The sequence below is a fragment of the Ciconia boyciana genome, chromosome 4 (assembly GCF_034638445.1).
Source record: "Ciconia boyciana chromosome 4, ASM3463844v1, whole genome shotgun sequence".
Classification (NCBI taxonomy): domain Eukaryota; kingdom Metazoa; phylum Chordata; class Aves; order Ciconiiformes; family Ciconiidae; genus Ciconia; species Ciconia boyciana.
The window spans coordinates 94856596-94877153 of NC_132937.1; the positions used below are offsets into that span (position 1 = coordinate 94856596).

The 20558-nt window shown below is 41.1% G+C and overlaps 1 protein-coding gene across 3 annotated transcripts in view; it reads left to right on the top strand.

Moving 5' to 3' along the window:
* The window catches only part of RASGRF2 (Ras protein specific guanine nucleotide releasing factor 2), a 154601-nt gene that overhangs the window by 41169 nt on the left and 92874 nt on the right, over nt 1-20558 (top strand). For all 3 annotated transcript variants that reach the window (XM_072860670.1, XM_072860668.1, XM_072860669.1), the window contains one exon: nt 17780-17886. Coding sequence is in view for 2 of the 3 variants with exons in the window: in XM_072860668.1 (XP_072716769.1) it covers nt 17780-17886 (107 nt within the window). In the remaining variant the exon portion in view is untranslated. The remainder of the gene's footprint in view (nt 1-17779; nt 17887-20558) is intronic.

Consider the following 20558-nt stretch of genomic DNA (forward strand, 5'->3'; position numbering starts at 1 on the left):
ATTTCTGTCAAACTGGCAAGAAATCAATAACATTTGGCCATTAGCCTGCTGCAAAGGAAAGATCAGAATGCTGTTTTGCACTTCTCCAGCCAAGGCTTCATAGGATTTACTGTGGAATAGCAACACCACTACCGACATGGGAAGGTTTTCCTGCTCAAAGATGATCTCCCTCCGGAACTCAAAATCTCCTTGTTTATTCAGGTTAGCTTGAGAAATCTATCGCTACTGGGGATGCGGCTCAACATAGGGAGCAAAATTTGAGGTTGCATAAGAAGGAGGAACATAAAATATTCTCTTTGTGGAAATTGAACAGAAAATTCCATTGCTCTGTGTACAATTTACTGTTTTCTGGGGGAGTGAAAGTGATGCCTGTACTTTTCTGCCCCCTCTTCCACAGCCATTTTGTGACTCTGTCTTCTCCAAAATGATGATGCCAGCTTAGAATTTCTCTCAGTTCTCAGCATCACCTCTCCTTGCAGGGAAGTGATGCTTGACCAGTGGTCCTGTGTATGCTCTGAAATTCTCAAATCATGTATCTGTGGACAGCAGGATCAGCCTTTATTGCTACCCAGAGTGTGTGCAGGACAGCCTGATAGCAAAAGTGGCTGGATTGAGGTGACATGGCCATAGTCACTGAGCCGAGCAGCACCTATGACTGAAACTGAGTTCTGCTCTGCCCTTGGCAGCTTTGTTATGAGTCTGCACTGGTAGTTGCTGACTTCCTGCAGAAAGTATTTCAGAAAGTCTGTAAAAGAAAATGGTATTAATTTAAATGTATGTAATAGGAAATGCCCTAACCAACTGCATCGTTTAGAGAATGAAACCATGCTGCATGCACCTTATCCTGAGTAACAAAACAGAGCATGATCTCAGAAGAGCTAGCGGTGACACTGCTCAAATGCTGATGTGATCCAAGAGTTGTGGAACATCTGGAAATGTCTCAGTTATCAGAAAGGTGCTTCCAGAGGTCAGTATTAACCAACACAGTGCCAGAATACTCTCCATCAGATGGAAAGGAAACTCATGCCTAGCGTGAATAAAAACGTTCTTCAACTTTTCTATCATAAATCCTTTGGTAAACATACTGTGCAAAAAAAGCATCACACCTGTTTGCTTGACACACAGAATTGTCATAGCTCCAGGGGAAAAAAGAGTCAATGAACATGTATTATCAGTAAATGGATTTTTGAAAGTAGTTCTGCAATTCCTTTTGGTATATTTGCTTTAAGCCCATTTTATTTCTACACAAGCTGAAAAGTAGCACACAAAAGATAGTTTTGGTTCACACTTATAGCTTTGTTCGTGTCATCTCTGAAGGGAGGAGATGCCTGCCATCATATTACACAGATGGATAGAGACAGCATTTTTTAGAGTAAGTTGTAGAAGCTCCATTTTCCTTAAGAGGTGGCATTGGTAGTGAAATGATGAAAAATGGTATTTGTAGCCAAAGAGGGGCAGTGAGACAAATAATGTTTGTGCCTTCTGAAAGTGTTTTGCCAGGATGCATGTATCTTGCAATGCTTTTACACAGTTAAGAACATGACACCTCTTAACATCTTTCTCTCACAAAAGATTTTGGTGATTTCTCCTCCATGCAGACTCATCAAAGCGAGCTGCAGGTAATGTGACCCCAGCCTTAATGAACCTAGTAAGCTTTGGGTGTGAACTTCCTTATTGTGGGAAAGCTGTCACTGCAAAGACGGAGATCAACTAGGGTTCAGCTGGGAAAATGTTCGCTTTCTTGTTTCCCTCGTTAAGGCAGTCCTTTACAGTGGTGTCTTTGAAACACTTGACTCTGGAGTGGAGAGAAAGAACACTTTCTCACACTCAGAGGTTCAGTTAAGGTGTGCTTGGTGTTTGAATGGGTAGGAGGTCCTGCCAATGAATATTAACAGTGGTCCAGCAAAATCTGTGGCCATGTGTGAATAAAAATGTGGGGTTTCCCCCCTCCCCTCTCAGTACAGTTAAAGAGTAAGAAATAGATTATGGTTACTAACCTAAGTAACTTCCTATTGCTCTGTTTGTACAAACTTTGTTGTTTGATTAATAGTGGTGGCATGACAAGTGTGATTAAAAACAGCATTTACAACCAATTTTTAGGGGAACCAAAATCCAGGCCTTCTCTAAAAGATGTGAAATGTTTCTACCCTATTATCAGAGATAATGAGTAATTGCTGAGTTACTTAAAAAGGAAATGTCAACATTTCCTTTGCTGTATGCATGACACTCATTTGGACAAAAAATCAGGTATAATTTCTGAGCGTTTCAAGTATTTCACATTGCATAAACTCCAAAATCTTTGTTACTAACAGACAATCTATTGAACATACCACAGCTAACATGATTTGGAGATCTGAGAAAAACCTGAAAAGAAAACACATACTATAGTTGTAGTTGGGTAAATTACTGAAAACTGAATGTCTGCTTCAGTAGATCTTTGATAGCAAATACTATAAGATGTAGATTCCATCTCTAATGTTGTTGGTTTTATAGCCTGAAAATAATTTTATTTCACACAAACCTTGAACACATTTCAGCAATCTCCAGCCAAATTTTGAAAAGCAATTTTCAGCTTACTGCTTCTATAGTACAATTCAGTTCTCACCCTTCATATGAAATGTTAGTGGATGTGACACTCTTGTCAGTGTGAGGTTTTCATTTATACATGCAAGGTGGGTTAGTTGATTGGATTATTTTTGGTTTACTGGTACAGCATGTCTAAACAGCTTCATCAGTTAACGATATTTCGATGAATCCTTGTACAAAACCAGGGGTTGACAATGGATAGTCAGAAGTTTAAGTAATACTACTGAGGATTAGGGAAGGGTTGTCTTACGGAATGAATCATCTTAATTTTTGCTTGTCCAAGGTGAGGTGTGTTGGAATTTTTTTTTTGGTCATTGATGAAATCTTGGAGAACTTAAAGGATAGCAGTTACAAGAATGTGTATGGAGATGTCACAGAAATTTGATCCAAACATTTCTTAGTGGGTGAGATATGACACCACTCAAGCATTGGATCTTTGATGTCCTGAGATGAGGTAAACATTTTCTTGCTCTCTGTATCTGAGTGTACCCAATATACCCAGGTGATTTTGAGACAGAGCAGTCCAAACTATTGCCTGGTGGTCTTGAATGTCCAGGTGTGCTAATAGGCTTAGTTGTAGTTCCCTCCAAATGGGCAAGCACTAGTTTTCTACTTACAGTCTTTAGGGACTAGACTGGGAAATGTAAGTTTAATGAAGAACTTGTTTCTATGCGAGTTATGGTTAGAGAAGCACTGTTTCCAACTCTGTGGAGTTCATGGACTTCTTGAAGGCTGTTCCTTGGCCTCCTGAGTTTGGTCCAGGTGGGTAGACCAGCCAGCGCTCCTTTTGGTGGAGTATGAGTAAATAGAAGGTGGAGGTCTAGGCAGGAGAACATGCTTCTGGTGTTGCAATAACCTTCTCTTGCTTAAAACTAGATTCGGTCACTTTTCTTACCAAGATTTTTACTAGGTTATATCCAGGCTCCAACCCCTAGGGCTAGTTAACCACAGAGTAGGGCTGTCAGTGAGTGTGGTGGCACCAAAAAGACATTTTTTAATGTCATAAAATCATTCAGGTTTGATAGGAAGTTTTGAAAACATAGTATGTGGCTCTTTGCAGTGGTCTTTTATTTTCCATCAGAACCCTGGCAATCTCTGGTGTTGGTGGGTGGACTGTACCAGAGATGTCCCTCATGTCACAGAATACTGCAGTTGCTTGGAATTTTAAGTGTTTGTTTTTTCTGAAACTGTTTATAGATAGAAATGATTATATATAACAGAGATGTAACAAGGTCTAGGATGTGCTGACTTCTTATTCTTGCTTCCCTATCGTGTGTTGGCTCACTTCAGGGAGAGAAGCTCTGTTTATAGCAATCTTGCGTTGAACTCATTTACAGCAGATCTATATTTGGGCATCTTTGCACATATCTTTGTGTCTAAAATGGGCACCATAACTCTTACCTTGTAGAGGAGTTAGAAGATTAGTTACTGTCTGTAAAGAGCTTTAAAAATGACAAATCCTGTGTTTGCATATCTTCAGAATATAATTAGGAAGTCAGCCAATTAACCTGCTTCCTAGAAATTAATACTTCAAACTTACTTGCTCTATAAAAATTATTTATGTGCATGGTTTGGGGTAGGTATACCTTTTTTCTGTTTTTTTTTTGCATATGTGATGGTGTTTACTGAGAAACCCAGGCTCCACTCTTGCACTACACACTGTTATGGACACAATCTTCAAAACTGAGGCCCATTATATAATTTCATTATTTACCTGTTTACTCATTATTTAAAATGAAGCTGCATGTTTTTAGTAGTGAGGGTAATTTAATACCTAGAACAACTGAACATGGGCTCAGGTGGGTTTTTAATTACTTTTTATGTCAGGATTGATTAAGGAGGGCCTGTGTCTCACCTTGATCCTGTTTGATGCAGGAGCTGTCTAGAGAGGTTTTTCTGGCCTATGTTACATAAGTTATCAGACTAGAAAGTTATAAATGTCCCTTCTGGCCTTTAAAGTCTGATCTTTTAATTAAAACACAGGGATGTCTTTTGCGGGGCCAAACAAATACTAAGATAGTTTATAGCTGAATTCATGTGGAAGAGCTCTGCATCATTATCAGATTTCAGACAAGAAAGTTGGACAGCAGGTGCTCTGGCTGTTGTTTGGACAAGGAGAGAAAGGCTGTCAGTACATGGAGAAAGGTTGGGGTTGCTAAGAATGATGAAGGAATGAGACAGGGTAGAAAAAGAACAAAACACAAAAAGTCTAATTCCTGAAAAATACATAAAACTGCCACTGATTACAGCATTCCCTGTCGTCTCTGTCTGTTTCCCTCATCTGTCCTTTCTTTGTCACTTTGAACTGCACAGTTTTCTGCTAATAGAGCTGTATTATGCTTAGTTATGTGGTAGGGCTGTAATCTTGATTACCTTTAGCTGTGCCATGCTTGAGGAGGGACCAGAACTTGGATTAATTTGACTGTTCATTCCCTCCTCTTTGGCCCCAACGGAAAGGCACCTAATGACACACAGGAGAAATGGAGGGAGAGTCAAGAAGTGAGGAGCTGTGCCCACAGCCTCCATGCTGGAATAGGTCACCAGTAAGAATAATAATAGGATTTACATGCTCCTTTTCCATCGTTTGCACTGCAAACATTTCACTACAGGTCATGGTCCCAACATGTACCTGACCATTTGTTGAACTCTCCACATACAGCTTGAATGTGTGTGTCCTGAAAATGTCTCAAACTGTGATTAAAACTAACTCTTTCAAAGGAAGTGATTTTCCCTTTGCAAGCATAAGGACTATATTTTAAAGAAACTGAAGACTAGAAGGAATCTGAGGCAACAAGTGGGTAGCTAAAATGTAGAGGTTTTATTGATAAGTGGGACCTGCAGACCTGAGTGCCATGTCCTTTTTCCAATGCTTGGGAAGGTGAGAATCCTAGGAATGGGATTGAGGGCATACAGTGGTGAGCAGAAGGATACCTACACCATTAGGTATTGGGAGAAATTTTGTCTGTCACTTAGTTTAGGCAGGTTTGATTTGGCTGTGGTTTATAGAAAATACTTTTCACTTCATAGAAATTCGGTCTATAGAACGTATCTTCAGGGCACAGCAACTGCATCAGTCATCTAAGGGAAGTTAGATGTAGAGTTCTATCAGTGTCAGTCCCAAAAGACCTTACATGTGGGAGGAGAGGCTAAGGATATGCAGGAAGGCAGCAGTTCTGGGAATGCTGTGAATGTTTACTAGTGAATATACTGGCATTGTGATGCAGCCTTTCAGGTCCCTAAAAAGTTAAATGAGGGGCTTTGTGGAGTGCTCTGCCAGACTCAGGCATGGTGATACAGTGCAAGTCCCACGCGGGTTGCCAAAAAACCTTGAGGAGACCTGTCTCGTATACAGAGTTCCCAACAAAATGAGACGCTTAACCTGAATTCCAGCCTCATACCTTCGTGGCAGACCTTATTTCTGTTGAGTGCAAGGCACTGGAGACAGCCGCAGTAATGAATGTTGCGAGAAGAGGGAAAATGTCCTGCAGCTAGGTAATGCACAGCCTTCTAGGCAAGCAGCTTGCGGTTTCTGTCAGGAAATACCCACCGGACAGCAGCAAATGCCTTTTGAGATGATGGTACCCATGTTCAGTTTATTATTAGTGAATAGTTTAGCTGCGCTTACTGTGTTCTATCTGCTCCTGTAGGCTTTACTTTGTGAAATTTCCTTTTGTGTGGCAGAATTTTTCCCTGTTGATAAACTACTGCTGAAGTACAAATGGTCTGCATTGAAAATATAGCAGATGGGGCCGTATTAGCCTGATTCTCTCATCCATGAAAACAAATGCTATAACCGTTGAAATGTGGCATAATTTTGATGCAAGTCAACAGAGTTGCAGGAGAATTAAGGTCTTCGGTGACCTTTGTGTATTCCTTGATTTCTATTTTACGTGCAAGTTGGGTATGGTATTTTTTTATTGATACAGTAAAAGTTTATAATACAGGGTACATTTATGTATAACCTCCCTAATTCCAAAACTGTTGATTGCATATTTAAATATAACGACCTCAGAACGCTGTTGCTCTTGGCCCAGACAATATTTGCAGAATGGCTCAGGAAGGCGATTCACTGTCAGATGCCAGAGTAGATTTTATGCAGCAGGTTGTAACTTGATTAATCCAATATTGGTGAAAGAGAGAAGACATCAAGCCATCTCATCTACCATACAATATAGGGTGTGTATATATACTATATATACACACTATATATTTGGCCAGTATTAAATCAAACACAGAACAGATACTACAGCCCATCTCTGAATCTCCTCAGTGTGGGAGATGGAGATCCAAAACAATGCCTTCTGATGTGTTCTTGAGCCAATGGCTTAGCAGATAAAAGCCCTATTCTCATTTACCTCTAGAAGTTTTTTCTCTTTAGTCCTGTTCAATACCACGGTTCTATCTACCAGGGGAGATGAAGTAACATTAAGATGATAAAAAAAGCCTTAATCTCTGGGTGCCACCACAAAGAAACACAGAAGATGAAATACTGCAATGGCTCTCTACCAGTTTTGCAAATTACCTCTTTATTTTTTTTAAAGAATGAAAATCAAAATATGCAAGAAAAAACCAGACAATTAGTAAGAGCCAGCATTTCATGAAAATGCCAGTGTATCTTGTTTCTAATAAAGCGCGAAGCAATTTGAAGGACTTAAATTCTCACATACCATCAAGTGAAGTTTTAATTAGCTCCCGTAAGACTATGAGAAAGGCTTTATTTGAGTGGACCGAAGGTCCAACTAGTCTAATATCCTGTCTCACATTGTGGCCATGAGGACATGCTGGGGAAGGCACCAACTTAGGTACATATTTTACTTTTCCTTTCCCTCTCCTCTGAGACAACTTTAAGCTTCCAGTTATTTTCAGCTTCAGGACTGTTTGAATTCTGAATATGTGAATTCTGTGTGTTCAGTAGCCCACAATTTCTGTACAGTGAACAGTCTCCCTGCAACTCATTGACCCTACGGCATTTACCACTTCCTTTGTCAAGGAGCAACACCAATTTACTACCAGTTGGATGAAGAACCACTTTCTTCTGTTTGTTTTGAAGCTGGTTTCTATGATGTTCATTTAATAGAATTTTTTTTTTAATTGGAAGAGAAATAGAGCAGTGGATCCCTATCCATCCATTCCTTATCTCTTGTGATTTTGTAGACCCATGTTGTATCCCCAGAGTTGTTCCTTTCTTTGTACTGAAGAGTCTCAGCTTAAGTTTTTACTTATATGGATACCTGATTTGGACATATGCAAGCCTTTCCATACCACTTTTATCTTTTTCTGAACCTTTCCCATTTTATGTTGCCCTTTCTGTGATGGGAGGTCCAAAACTACTCAGAGTATTCAAGATGTTTCATACCGTAACAGCCTTATCTACTTTGTTCTGTTTCTTTCCCAATCATCCCTAGCACTCCGGTTTGCTTTTTTGGCAGCTGCTGAGCATTGGGCTGGTGTTTTCATGGAACTTGGTCCAGGATCTTACTCCTGAATGGTAGTGCCAAGCACAGAGCCCATCTTTTCGCATGTGAAGCTTGCAGTGTTTTTCCTCACCTGTGTCACTTGACATTTGCATACAATGAATTTCGTCTGCCATTCTACTGTCCAGTAACTCAGGTGTGTTGAGTCTGCACGTCTTCGTAATAGGTTCTCATCATTACTATCTGGAATAATTAATAAACTTCATCATCCTTTGTAATACCTGTCACAGTCCTCAACGTGATTCCCTGAGGAAGTCCTCTGATGACCTTGTTACATTGTAAGAACTGACAGATGGTCCAATATGCCAGCTCTGTTTCCTAGCTTTTGATCAGATTTTATTTCCTTTTTATCCATGGAGGGACATTTTTCTTGTAAGTCCTAGATGCTCAAGTGTTACCCTAAAAATCTGTCAAAAGCATTTTGAAAACCATATCATCGTAATCCAAATGCTTGTTGTCCCCTTCAGAGAACTCCACTGGGTTTAGAGGAGATGACATCCTTTTACAAAAGCCATACTGACTCTTCCCAACTACATCATATTAATTCTGATGTCCACTAATCCTGTTCTCATTATAGCTTCTACTAGTTGGTGTGATACAAACATGAAGTGTATTGGCTTCGTAGATCTCCCTGGAAACTTTTAAAAAAATTGTCATGGTTTTTACCTCCCTGTCATTATTCCATTCTCACGCTAATTTAACAAAAATGGGCTATGAATTTCCTGCCAGTACTAGTGGCACAGCAAGTCTCAAGACATGGCAAAACCCATCCCTGGCATTTGCCTTCCCTTGACTCAAGGCACAATACTCTCCTTCCCACTAACATGCTGCTGATCCAGTGATGGGGAGCGATTGTTGTCTTCTCCCCCAGACATTTCCCTCACCTCCATACACCCATCCTTTTGCACTTGTTCCCTTTTAGGGATGCTGCCTTCTTCCAAACATATTTCCTTCTTTTTCCTTCCCTTTCCTCAGGATGTAAGAAATACAGAATACATGTAATATTTTGTATTTGAGAAGCTGGGCAAAATACTGTCAGTAGAACACATCAGAAGACTTCATGAGTTAACAGGTCCTTGAATAGTACAAGCTGCTTCAATTTAGACTGCAGTTTGCTGCTTTGTCTTGAAGGATTAGTGAGGAGTCTTCAATTCCTGCAGTGGTGGTCCTCTTCTGCCCAATAATTTACTAGTACTTGAGATTGCATACAGGTTTCCAGATTCTGAAATGAAAATTTCTTTAGAAGTCAAGAGTGAGAAATATTTTTAGCTTGTCATCCTAAATTTTAATTAATCCCCTCTCCCACCTTTTCTAGCCTTAAAGGTTTTTTAACATGCCATTATAAACATCAGGCAATGATTATAAGCCTTAAAGATACAGCAAGTTATTAAGCTTCCTCATGCCTCACATTGAAGACAGACTTTTATTAAGGCTCTTAATTTCTGGTAGCAATCTTCGTACGCAGACTAACTTTTCACAGTTGTTTTGCATTTATAGTCTCCATTCTTATCAATATTGATGGCTGGAATTTTATTTTTAAATTACGCTTGAAGTCTGTCTTGAATGATTAAGCCAAGACTGTGCAATAAGTCACTGAAAAATCAGGAAATAGCATCTAATGAGGTCACACCACATTTAAGCTTTAAAAATGGTATTTTTATAGTATATTATGAAGAGAATTAAATTTGTTTTATGTTTAGTAAGAAAAGTTTAGGGAAAAGCAGTTCATAGGCAAGTAGCTATTACCACATGATAATAATTTACAAGCCCACAATACAACAAAATTTGGTAGTCACCTTGGAGTCCTTTGAAACATAATTTAAATGTTTATATGCCATGCTGATGGAAGGATAAGATAACAAAACCACTGTTGACACATGCATCATTTCTCCACTATGAGTTTTTCCATCCGGACATTCAAAGCTGGCGAAATTTACAGGGAGCTGAAGGCAGGACCTTGCAGTAGGAATTGTCAGGTGTTGTTATTGTCTAAGGTAGCAGCTTTTCTGCCTGTGACAGGTGGCAACACCACCATGGGAAGATGAGTGCTCATTCTCCTTGATCCTTCCGTGTTTCAGTAACTGAATTGTTGCAAGCATCACCACTAATTTACAAATGGAAAAGACACCTTGGGTTACTACAAGTACTGGGGGATGAAAAGGAGTAACCGATGAAACAGACGTAGTGATAAGTTATCAGGGGATAGGAGATAAGAGATAGGATGGGAGATGTCCTTTGGAGTTTCCTTGTGAGGTGGAGGGAAGAGAATGAGCTGTGGGACCGTTCCCGTGCACTGGAGAGTGGGGTGCCTGTGTTGGTGTGGCTCTCACTGCATGAACAGCAAATGTTCTTGTCAGTCATAAGGAGAACGGCATTGTGCTGTTGGGAAATTTAGTCTTAGGGGTGCCTGTATTGATGGAAGTGCTACCTCAGTATGCCTTAAAAGTAGTGTTTCTGTTACAGGGCATATATCATTTGGGTTGGTTTTTTGGGGGGGTTTTTTGGTTGGTTGGTTGGTTTGGGTTTGGTTTTTTGTTTTTTACCAGAACGATGCTTGTTTTTCCCCTTGGAAAGCATGGCAACTTCAGAGCTTTGCTGTCTTATTTTGAATACAGCCATTATTTGGGCAGTTTTATAAGGACAAAGTTATGGTATGAACTGCTGTCAGTGGGGAGCCCAGCATAATAATCAGTGTACTCTGGTACAGGACTCCTGTCATGGTTTAACCCCAGTCGGCAACTAAGCCCCACACAGCCACTCACTCACTCTCCCCCCACAGCAGTAGGATGGGGGAGAGAATCTGGGGGAAAAAAAAAGTAAAACCCGTGGGTTGGGATAAAGACAGTTGAATAGGACAGCAGAGGAAGAGAAAATAATAATAATAATAATAACAACAGCAATAATAATGATAACAGAATGTACAAAACAAGTGATGCACAATGCAACTGCTCACCGCCGACTGATGCCCAGTCCATCCTGAGCAGCCATCGCTGCTCCCCGGCCAACTCCCCCAGTTTCTATACTGCCCATGACGCCGTATGGTATGGAATAGCCCTTTGGCCAGTTGGGGTCAGCTGTCCTGGCTGTGCCCCCTCCCAGCTTCTTGTGCACCTGGCAGAGCATGGGGAGCTGAAAAGTCCTTGACCAGTGTAAACACCACTTAGCAACAGCCAAAACATCAGCGTGTTATCAACATTATTCTAATCCTACATCCAAAACACAGCACTATACCAGCTACTATGAAGAAAATTAACTATCCCGGCTGAAACCAGGGCAACTTCTTTCACTCAGGGTCTTCGTACATCAGGAAAACTATGATATGGTTGCCATCATGGAAACATGGTGGGATGACTCGCACAACTGGAGTGCGGCGATGGATGGCTATAAACTCTTCAGGAGGGATAGGCAAGGCAGGAGAGGTGGTGGGGTAGCCCTATACGTTAGGGAGTGTCTGGATAGTTTAGAGCTTGATGATGGTGACGATAGGGTGGAGTGTCTATGGGTAAGAATCAGGGGGAAGGCCAACAAGGCAGATATTGTGGTGGGAATCTGTTACAGACCACCCAACCAGGATGAGGAGACTGATGAACTATTCTATAAGCAGCTGGGAGAAGCCTCACGATCGCTAGCCCTTGTTCTTGTGGGGGACTTCAACCTGCCGGATGTCTGCTGGAAATACAATACAGCACAGAGGAAACAGTCTAGGAGGTTCCTGGAGCGTGTGGCAGATAGATAACTTCCTGACACAGCTGGTGAGTGAGCCAACTAGGGAAGGTGCCTCGCTGGACCTCTTGTTCAGGAACAGAGAAGGACTTGTGAGCCACGTGATGGTTGGAGGCCATCTTGGGCAGAGTGATCATGAAATGATGGAGTTTTTGATACATAGAGAAGCGGCGAGGGGGGTCAGCAGAACTGCCACCTTAGACTTCCGGAGGGCAGACCTTGGCCTGTTTAGCAGACTGGTCGAGAGAGTCCCCTGGGAGGCAGCCCTAATGGGCAAAGGAGTCCAGGAAGGCTGGACATTCTTTAAGGAGGAAGTCCTAAAGGCGCAAGAGCAGGCTGTCTCCAGGTGCTGAAAGACGAGCCGGCGGGGAAGAAGACCGGCCTGGCTGAATAGAGAGCTCTGGCTCGAACTCAGGAAAAAGAGGAGAGTCTACGACCTCTGGAAGAAGGGGCAGGCAACTCAGGAGGACTACAAAGGTGTAGCGAGGCTGTGCAGGGAGAAAATTAGAAGGGCCAAAGCTGAGCTAGAGCTCAATCTGGCTACTGCCGTAAAAGACAACAAAAAATACTTCTTCAGATACATTAGCAGCAAAAGGAGAGCTAAGGAGAATCTCCAGCCCCCAGTAGATGGGGGAGGGAACGCAGTGACCAAGGATGAGGAAAAGGCTGAGGTACTTAATGCCTTCTTTGCCTCAGTCTTTAATAGCAGGGCCAATAGTTCTCTGGGTACCCAGCCCCCGGAGTTGGAAGATAGGGACGGGGACCAGAATGGAGCCCCCATAATCCAGGGGGAAATGGTTAGTGACCTGCTGCACCACTTAGACACTCACAAGTCTATGGGGCCTGATGAGATCCACCCGAGAGTACTGAAGGAACTGGCAGAAGTGCTCACCAAGCCCCTTTCCATCATTTACCAGCAGTCCTGGCTAACTGGGGAGGTCTCTGCTGACTGGAGATTAGCGAATGTGACACCCATCTTCAAGAAGGGCCGGAAGGAGGACCCGGGGAACTACAGGCCTGTCAGCCTGACCTCGGTACCGGGGAAGCTGATGGAGCAGATCATCCTGAGTGCCATCACACGGCGTGTAGAGAATAACCAAGGGATCAAGCCCAGCCAGCATGGGTTCAGGAAAGTTAGGTCCTGCTTGACCAACCTGATCTCCTTCTACGACAAGGTGACCCACCTAGTGGATGAGGGAAAGGCTGTGGATGTTGTCTATCTAGACTTCAGTAAAGCCTTCGACACGGTTTCCCACAGCATTCTCCTGGAGAAACTGGCTGCTCATGGCTTGGACGGGTGTACTCTTCGCTGGGTAAAGAACTGGCTGGATGGCCGGGCCCAAAGAGTGGTGGTGAAGGGAGTTTACTCCAGTTGGTGGCCAGTCACAAGCGGTGTTCCCCAGGGCTCTGTGCTGGGGCCAGTTCTGTTTAATATCTTTATCAATGATCTGGATGAAGGGATCGAGTGCACCCTCAGTAACTTTGCAGATGATACCAAGTTGTGTGGGAGTGTTGATCTGCTTGAGGGTAGGAAGGCTCTACAGAGGGACCTGGACAGGCTGGATCGATGGGCTGAGGTCAATTGTATGGGGTTTAACAAGGCCAAGTGCAAGGTCCTGCACTTGGGCCACAGCAACCCCATGCAACGCTACAGGCTTGGGGAAGAGTGGCTGGAAAGCTGCCTGGCAGAGAAGGACCTGGGCGTGTTGGTTGACAGCCGCCTGAATATGAGCCAGCAGTGTGCCCAGGTGGCCAAGAAAGCCAATGGCATCCTGGCTTGTATCAGAAATAGTGTGGCCAGCAGGACTAGGGGAGTGATTGTGCCCCTGTACTCGGCACTGGTGAGGCCGCACCTCAAATACTGTGTTCAGTTTTGGGCCCCTCCCTACAAGAGAGACCTTGAGGTGCTGGAGCGTGTCCAGAGAAGGGCAACGAAGCTGGTGAAGGGTCTGGAGCACAAGTCTGATGGGGAGCGGCTGAGGGAACTGGGGTTGTTTAGCTGGAAAAAAGGAGGCTGAGGGGAGACCTTATGGCTCTCTACAACTACCTGAAAGGAGGTTGTAGTGAGGTGGGGGTCGGTCTCTTCTCCCAGGTAACAAGTGATAGGACAAGAGGAAACGGCCTCAAGTTGCACCAGGGGAGGTTTAGACTGGATATTAGGAAATTTTACTTCACTGAAAGGATTATCAAGCATTGGAACAGGCTGCCCAGGGAAGTGGTTGAGTCGCCATCCCTGGAGGTATTTAAAAGACGTTTGGATGAGGTGCTTAGGGAGATGGTGTAGTGGTGGTCTTGGTAGTGTTAGGTTTACGGTTGGACTCAATGATCTTAAAGGTCTTTTCCAACCTATACAATTCTGTGATTAATCTTGTTCCAGTCTTGTCTCTGAAGCAGAGGTGCCTGTCAGCTCATTCCTTAGTCTTTCCTTTTCACTGTAGGAAGAATCTGATTGACAGTAGGTCAGGGAAGTGATACAGAACAATATTCTTGATGCATCTTAATCCCATTGTTCTTTCCTTGACTGTCAGTTAAGATAGTGCCTTCATAGCTATGCAAGGTATATGAAACTTTCCCTCCTTTTTTCCCCAAGCTTCTCTTTGGACAACTCTGCCAAAGATGTTTTTATTAAAATGAAGACTTACCATTTTGTTTGTGCATACCTGAATGCTGAAAAGAAACCTTAAAATGAAATTACTGATTTTCTTCTATATCAGAATACAGAATGTTCATTTTATCTTCTATGAGTCTGACTATTTTCAGAATAAAAAATAATTTAAAAATTGCCCAACTGAACCACGGGATTAACTTGAAATATGAATGCCTGCCTGCTAGTCCAACAGACATGATGAATGATGATGAGGGTGGTTGATGTAAATGTGTCCTATAGTTCTTAAATATTTACTGTCTTCACTTCAAGAAACTAATAGTGTGTATGCAGAAAGGTGGTTTTTACCTGTACTGTACTGCAGTGATGTGGAAGCTGAGCTGCTCAGCAGATTGAATGGTAGTGCTAAAATTATATATGTCTATATATAAATATATATATATATAGGCCCACTGACATACATCATCAACTTGAAAACCTAATAATGCATCACAGATACCATCTTATTTTCTTGTAGTAAATTAGTTTTGTAAATGAGCAACATTTATTTTAAAAAGAGAATTCTAGGATGACTTAGACATTCTTTTGAGAGGCATGTTATGATATTTTGCTTGCACTTTGCTTCCTCTAGAGTCGACTACTTCTGGTTAAATTATGTGATAGTTGATACTGATGCTTGGGTGCAATATGCATGTTTGAGGAGGGTGGAGGATGCAGATGATTCTTAAAGTAGCTTCTGAAAACAAATGCCTTCTATAATTTAGCTTTTGTTTCCATTGGGTCCAGTCGTACTGTAGTAGCCCTCTAAGTTTGTTTGAATTTGTGCATTTTCTTGGTCTAAGTGTTTAGATCATGTCTATCACCATAGTAACTGCACACCTCTAAGTCTAAATTCTGTGTCATGAGATCACTGCAAGTCTTGCTCAAAGGAGGTCTGAGCTATCTCACTTTAAAAGAAAAAGTAGGGAGGACTGTAATATTGTCTCTTCCTTTAACTTGAATCCCTACACAATGGGATTAAATCCAGTGCTTGTCTACACTTGTGTCTTTATTCTAATTTTATATGTAGCAGCTTTATGAAACACAAATAACTTGTTACATAAAATGCAGCTCTGAACAGTGTGATTTATCTTGAAATATACTTTTTAAAATAGACTATTCCAGTCTATAAACGGACCACATTTGTGTGTAATCTTGCTGCACTTTTTACTGTCCTGTAGGTTGTTGTCAGCTGCACTGTATTGTTATAAAAGTTTTTATCTATCACTGCTATGGAGAATCATATGAACCTGATTAAATGTTCCTTTCTATTCATGGCATCCAGGCTTAAGTGATATGCTCTGTTGAAAAACCACAGTTTTATAGGATTGTCTTTTTAATGATTTATTGATCCTTGTCTGTGCTCTGGAGTTTTTTCGTTTCTAAAACTTAATGGATCTGAGCCTGGACTTTCTTTGTATAGCCTGTTAAATGTCAGTGCTGCTTCTTATTTTGCCTTGTTTCTGTTCTGTTGGTTTGTTGCTAATCCTGCAATGCTTGTGGTCTTCTGTACGAAAAGTGTTTTGTATACTTGTAACAATGTTTAGTAAATTAATATAATGCACAAATGAATAGTTTTGTCTTTATAGAATGCCATCATATGTACTCATGTTACCCAAAAAGAAACCAAACATGAGTGTACTCAGACGCAGAGATGCAGCTGGGTTTTGTAAATGTGAGGTCCCCAGGCACAAACCTCGATGCACATACAGGTGCACAGACAGTGCTAGAGCCAGTGTAGTGAATCCAGTGCATCTGGGGTGTATTGAACCTGCTCTGTGCACACTGTGCAGCTGACTTTTGTGTTGTACGTGCACAGCAGGCTGCCAGATGTTTCAGAAGGGGCCAGTATATGGCTGAAATAATCTCTTTTTATATGGACAAAATTAATTATCAGTGTTGACAATATGCACGGCCAATTCTCCGTAGGTAAAATTTTATCCCTTCTGTTTCTGTTTATGCTTGTGTTCCTTCTGCCTTGGAAATGGCTTTTAATTCTGAGGTGGTTTATACTTGCTTGATCTCCAGCATGTTGTTTGGCTCAGAGAGGCTTTTTTAGCTGAGCTGTGGGTTTGACAAGGAAAGCAGAATGTTTGTTGACTTCACTTCAGGTTTCTTACTGCTGTAAACAATGGCTAATGGCATGGGAGAACGCAAATTATATACCTCACTTGCTGACTGGAGCGAGTCTGGAATTTGCTGTTAGACCCCAGAAAGTAATTGTTGCCACGTGTGGTTATACTCAGTTCCCTGTTAACAGGGATGACGGTGGAAGAGGGATTGAGAAGTTCTAGGTAATGAAGAGAACTGAGTGATCTGGTGCAGAGATGTTTAGCTATAGGAGCTCCTGAATCACATTGGACCTAATAACCAGATGGTTTTATGTATGGGCAGGTCCTTCACTGGTCCCTCTGCCTGTGAAACAGCTGGTTTACTAATGGGTGCATTTAAGGCAGCTATGGAAATTACAGGTGTACATTTAGGTAAAATATTTTCTCACCTATTTGCATCTAAGCTGGAAGAATTCTGTTTGCTACCTGTCTGTAAGTTAGTATGCAAGCTATGCAAAATAAGGTCGTAAATTACCAACCTTGTGAAATGGGTTTTAAGGTAGATGGCTGGGGGTTCTCCCCTCCCCACTAGATATTATTATTAATACATTCTGAAAGTAGCAAAAACTTCCCTGAAATTCTATGTTCTGTGGAACATACCATGGGCAATGTCCTTCATGTAAGAAATGCCATCGAAGAATATGACTTCTTGTGTGAATAGCATTTTCTTATGCAAACAAAAAGTTGTTGCAGTGACACTTATGGTGAGGCTTCTGGAAAGAAGGGCAAAAATGTTTTGGGAGTGTGATGAATGAGAAGGGACACTTTCCTTGTTCTTTCGGAAAGGTGAGGAAATAAGCTAGAGCCAGTGCACAGTCTGCATTCTTGTGAGGAAGTGGTGGCAGTTCCAGGTTTAGTATCCCGTGCAGGCATCTAAGAAAAATTTTCGGTGAAAAAAATGCAAGGGAAAAAGAACTACAGACACCCCACTACAGTCCCACTATTGTATTTGATGGTAGAAGCTGCTTAGGGAATTATATTCTGTTGTCTTGTATGTGGGAGCTTAAGAACAGTAATTTACAGTAAGTATCATGAAAGCTATTACCTTGATACACAGGGAAATATGTTAAGGATGCAGTACCAACTTCAATCCATGTTTCATGACTAATAGTTTAAAACACATCTTTCTAGGCTGACAATGCTTTGGGCTGTATTTAAAAAGTCAGATTTTTTTTTAAATTTATTTATCTATTTTATTTAAAAGAGTTTCTGAACATTTTTTTTCTTGTTCTAATTTGCAGCATTACTTTACTGTTCTTTTTGGCCATGAAGGGCAGAAGCCACTGGAGCTCCGTTGCGAGGATGAAGTTGATGGAGATGAATGGGTAGAAGCTATTCACCAAGCTAGGTATGAAACCTGATTTTTAATCCTCAGCTCCATTTTACTGTAAATAAATAGATAATAATTTGAAAATCTGAATTCACTCTCTAAACAGAAATAAATGTCACTGTGCATTATATGTGTATTGCTTGCAATTCACGGATATGTTATAGGAAAAAATGCCTTTATCATTCATGCTTATATCACTGTATTTTATCATTCATGTGTGATTGTGTTCCAGTTGAAATTAGTTCAAGAATAATACTCTTTTATTGGAAACAACCCCTAGCATTAGTCACCTGTTAGAGGTAAAGTGTGTTATATGAATGAAGTGATATGCCAAGTGAATAAATGAGTGTTTCTTAAAAAGCTCTTATATAGAAATAAATGTAAGAAAGAGGAGGTCAAACCATTATGATGATAAAGTACAACAAATAAAATTTCTACTTCAAAACTGAAGTCCTGAACAACAATCAGTCTTGTGAAAAGGGACGTGGTAGGACTTCCAGCCATGCAGTAATCTTTCCCTGAGAAAAGGTCTGTGTGGCAAATGGGCAAGGTTTACAGTATAATCTAAATGAAAGTCATCTAACTGAAGGTTTGTGAAATGGTTTGCGGAGGCAAATGTCTCTGCTGAAATGCACTTCTCCAGCCTCCTCTCATAGACACTCACCTCAGCTAATCTACAGTGCCATGGTAACGCACAAGGAACCATGCAGTTTCTGAGTTGCTTAGGACATGAGCCATGTAAACAGAAGTGATTTTGCTTTATAACTAAAAATGAACACCACCAGCTAGTAGTTTTTAATTTAGAACTTGTGAAATGGGGCCCTGAAGTTGCAGGTCTTGTGTTGCCTGGGCATCCAGTCTTTGGATCTGCATCCTCTTAGCGTTGGTACCTAACTGAACAGGGTCTCATCCTTTTTTGGAAAGTACCTGGTGGGTTGTGGTATTAGGTGAACGACATTTTGCATTGTAGCTCTCCGGGTGAACACATTATTTCAGTTCTTGAGAAGCTATGAGGCTTTGTACTCTCAGCTCATCCCAGGAGAGCATGTCCATGAGCAGGCAGTCCCGTATTGCTGAGGAAGGAGGAGAGGAGGGAGATCTTCACCTTGTCTCTGGATCTGGGTCAATTTATTTTGTGGAGTTTGACTGAAAGCAAGTGAAGCAAGGAGCATGACTTTTTCCCTTGTGGTGAGGGCTTTCAGGGAACGCAGGATTCTACAGTTCCCTGTTCTCAGGATGATTTTCTTCTTGTCCATTGCCTGGTGTAAAAGGCAAGTAAGCAAGAAAAGCTTCATAACACTGAGTTAGGATTTCTCTCTGGGTAGTTCAGTCCATAAGTGTCACACATGAATTTTCAAGGCAGAAAATTAAGCCAATCTTAAACAATACACAGTTGAAAATATTGAGAACTTAAACTTGCTAAGAAGTTAGTCGTGAAGTTCAAGGTTGGGGTGGCTGAATTTTGACTCCACCAGAAAGTTATCACTGCAGCCTTCAGAAGATAACTGGGTCTCTGTTGTAAGCAAGATCAGTCTTTTTATCTCCATCCCTTCTGCTATTTGACTTTTTCCCCTTTATTTGTGCCTATCTGAAATGACAGTCCTAATAATATTGAACTATGGACACCACTGTGAGGGATATTCTCAGGGCCATATGTCATTTGGGGGATTTTCTTAATCTACTTTTCTGCTTAAGTCTCTAAATTTCTTGGGGAAATTTTCCAGGGACTTGGACATGGCTTTTCTTGTTCCAGTATTCTTTTCTTGAACAAAATATCAATAAGTGACAAAAAAGTCTCTGAAATTTAGTGGCTAAACATAGAGTGTTGTGGTTACTGTGGCTACTGTGGTTACCTCATTGTTCCGATGCTTTTCTGCTTCACTGGAAGCTGCTTTTATTTGCTTTACGTTGTGTCTAGTGAAACAACTTGGAGTTAAATAATTAGTTACTTAACCATTGGGTCTTTTACCAAAGATACATAACAAAGAAGTGAAAATAATGGTTTTAAACTATTGCATAAGATTTTTCTTGCCAACTTAATTAAACAAAATAGAACAGATTTTCTTCAGGGATTACATTTTGCCTGCATCTTGATTTAGACTTTTTTCCTTGAGTTCATCAGTATTTTTGACAAATGGGACAAGCTTTGGCAATGTCTTCAATGTCACTGTTCATTTGAGGCTAGCCTAGGACATTTCTGACCCTTCTATCAGGTTTCTGTTTTGAATAGCTAAATGACATTTTGGGTAGCCCTTTGAAGATACTTTTTTGTAGTATCTCAGGTGTCTTAGGTAAAAATTCTAGGAGGTATTGAGAACATTCCCCCTACCCTTAAATTGAAAACAGGCCTGTGAACATTCTGTTCTGTGTGAATATGTTGGCATTTGTGAAATAGAAACATTTAATTGCTTTCCGGAGGGTCTCATCCTCATGAGTAGCTATGGTAATCCATGTTTTGGCTGAGACAAAGTAGTTGATGTTTTTTTCTTTTTTCCTTTTTTTTTTTCCTTTTCTTAGATTGACGTATACAAAATCTAATTTTGGATTGCTTTTCATGACTTTTTGCCGAATACATGTTTGTAGCCATCAAAATCTCTTCCATGTTTTATTTATTTTGCAAGTTATAAACAGACTGTTTTAAAAATAACACTTATGATCTCGCTGTACCCCATGTCCCACTCTGGATAAAT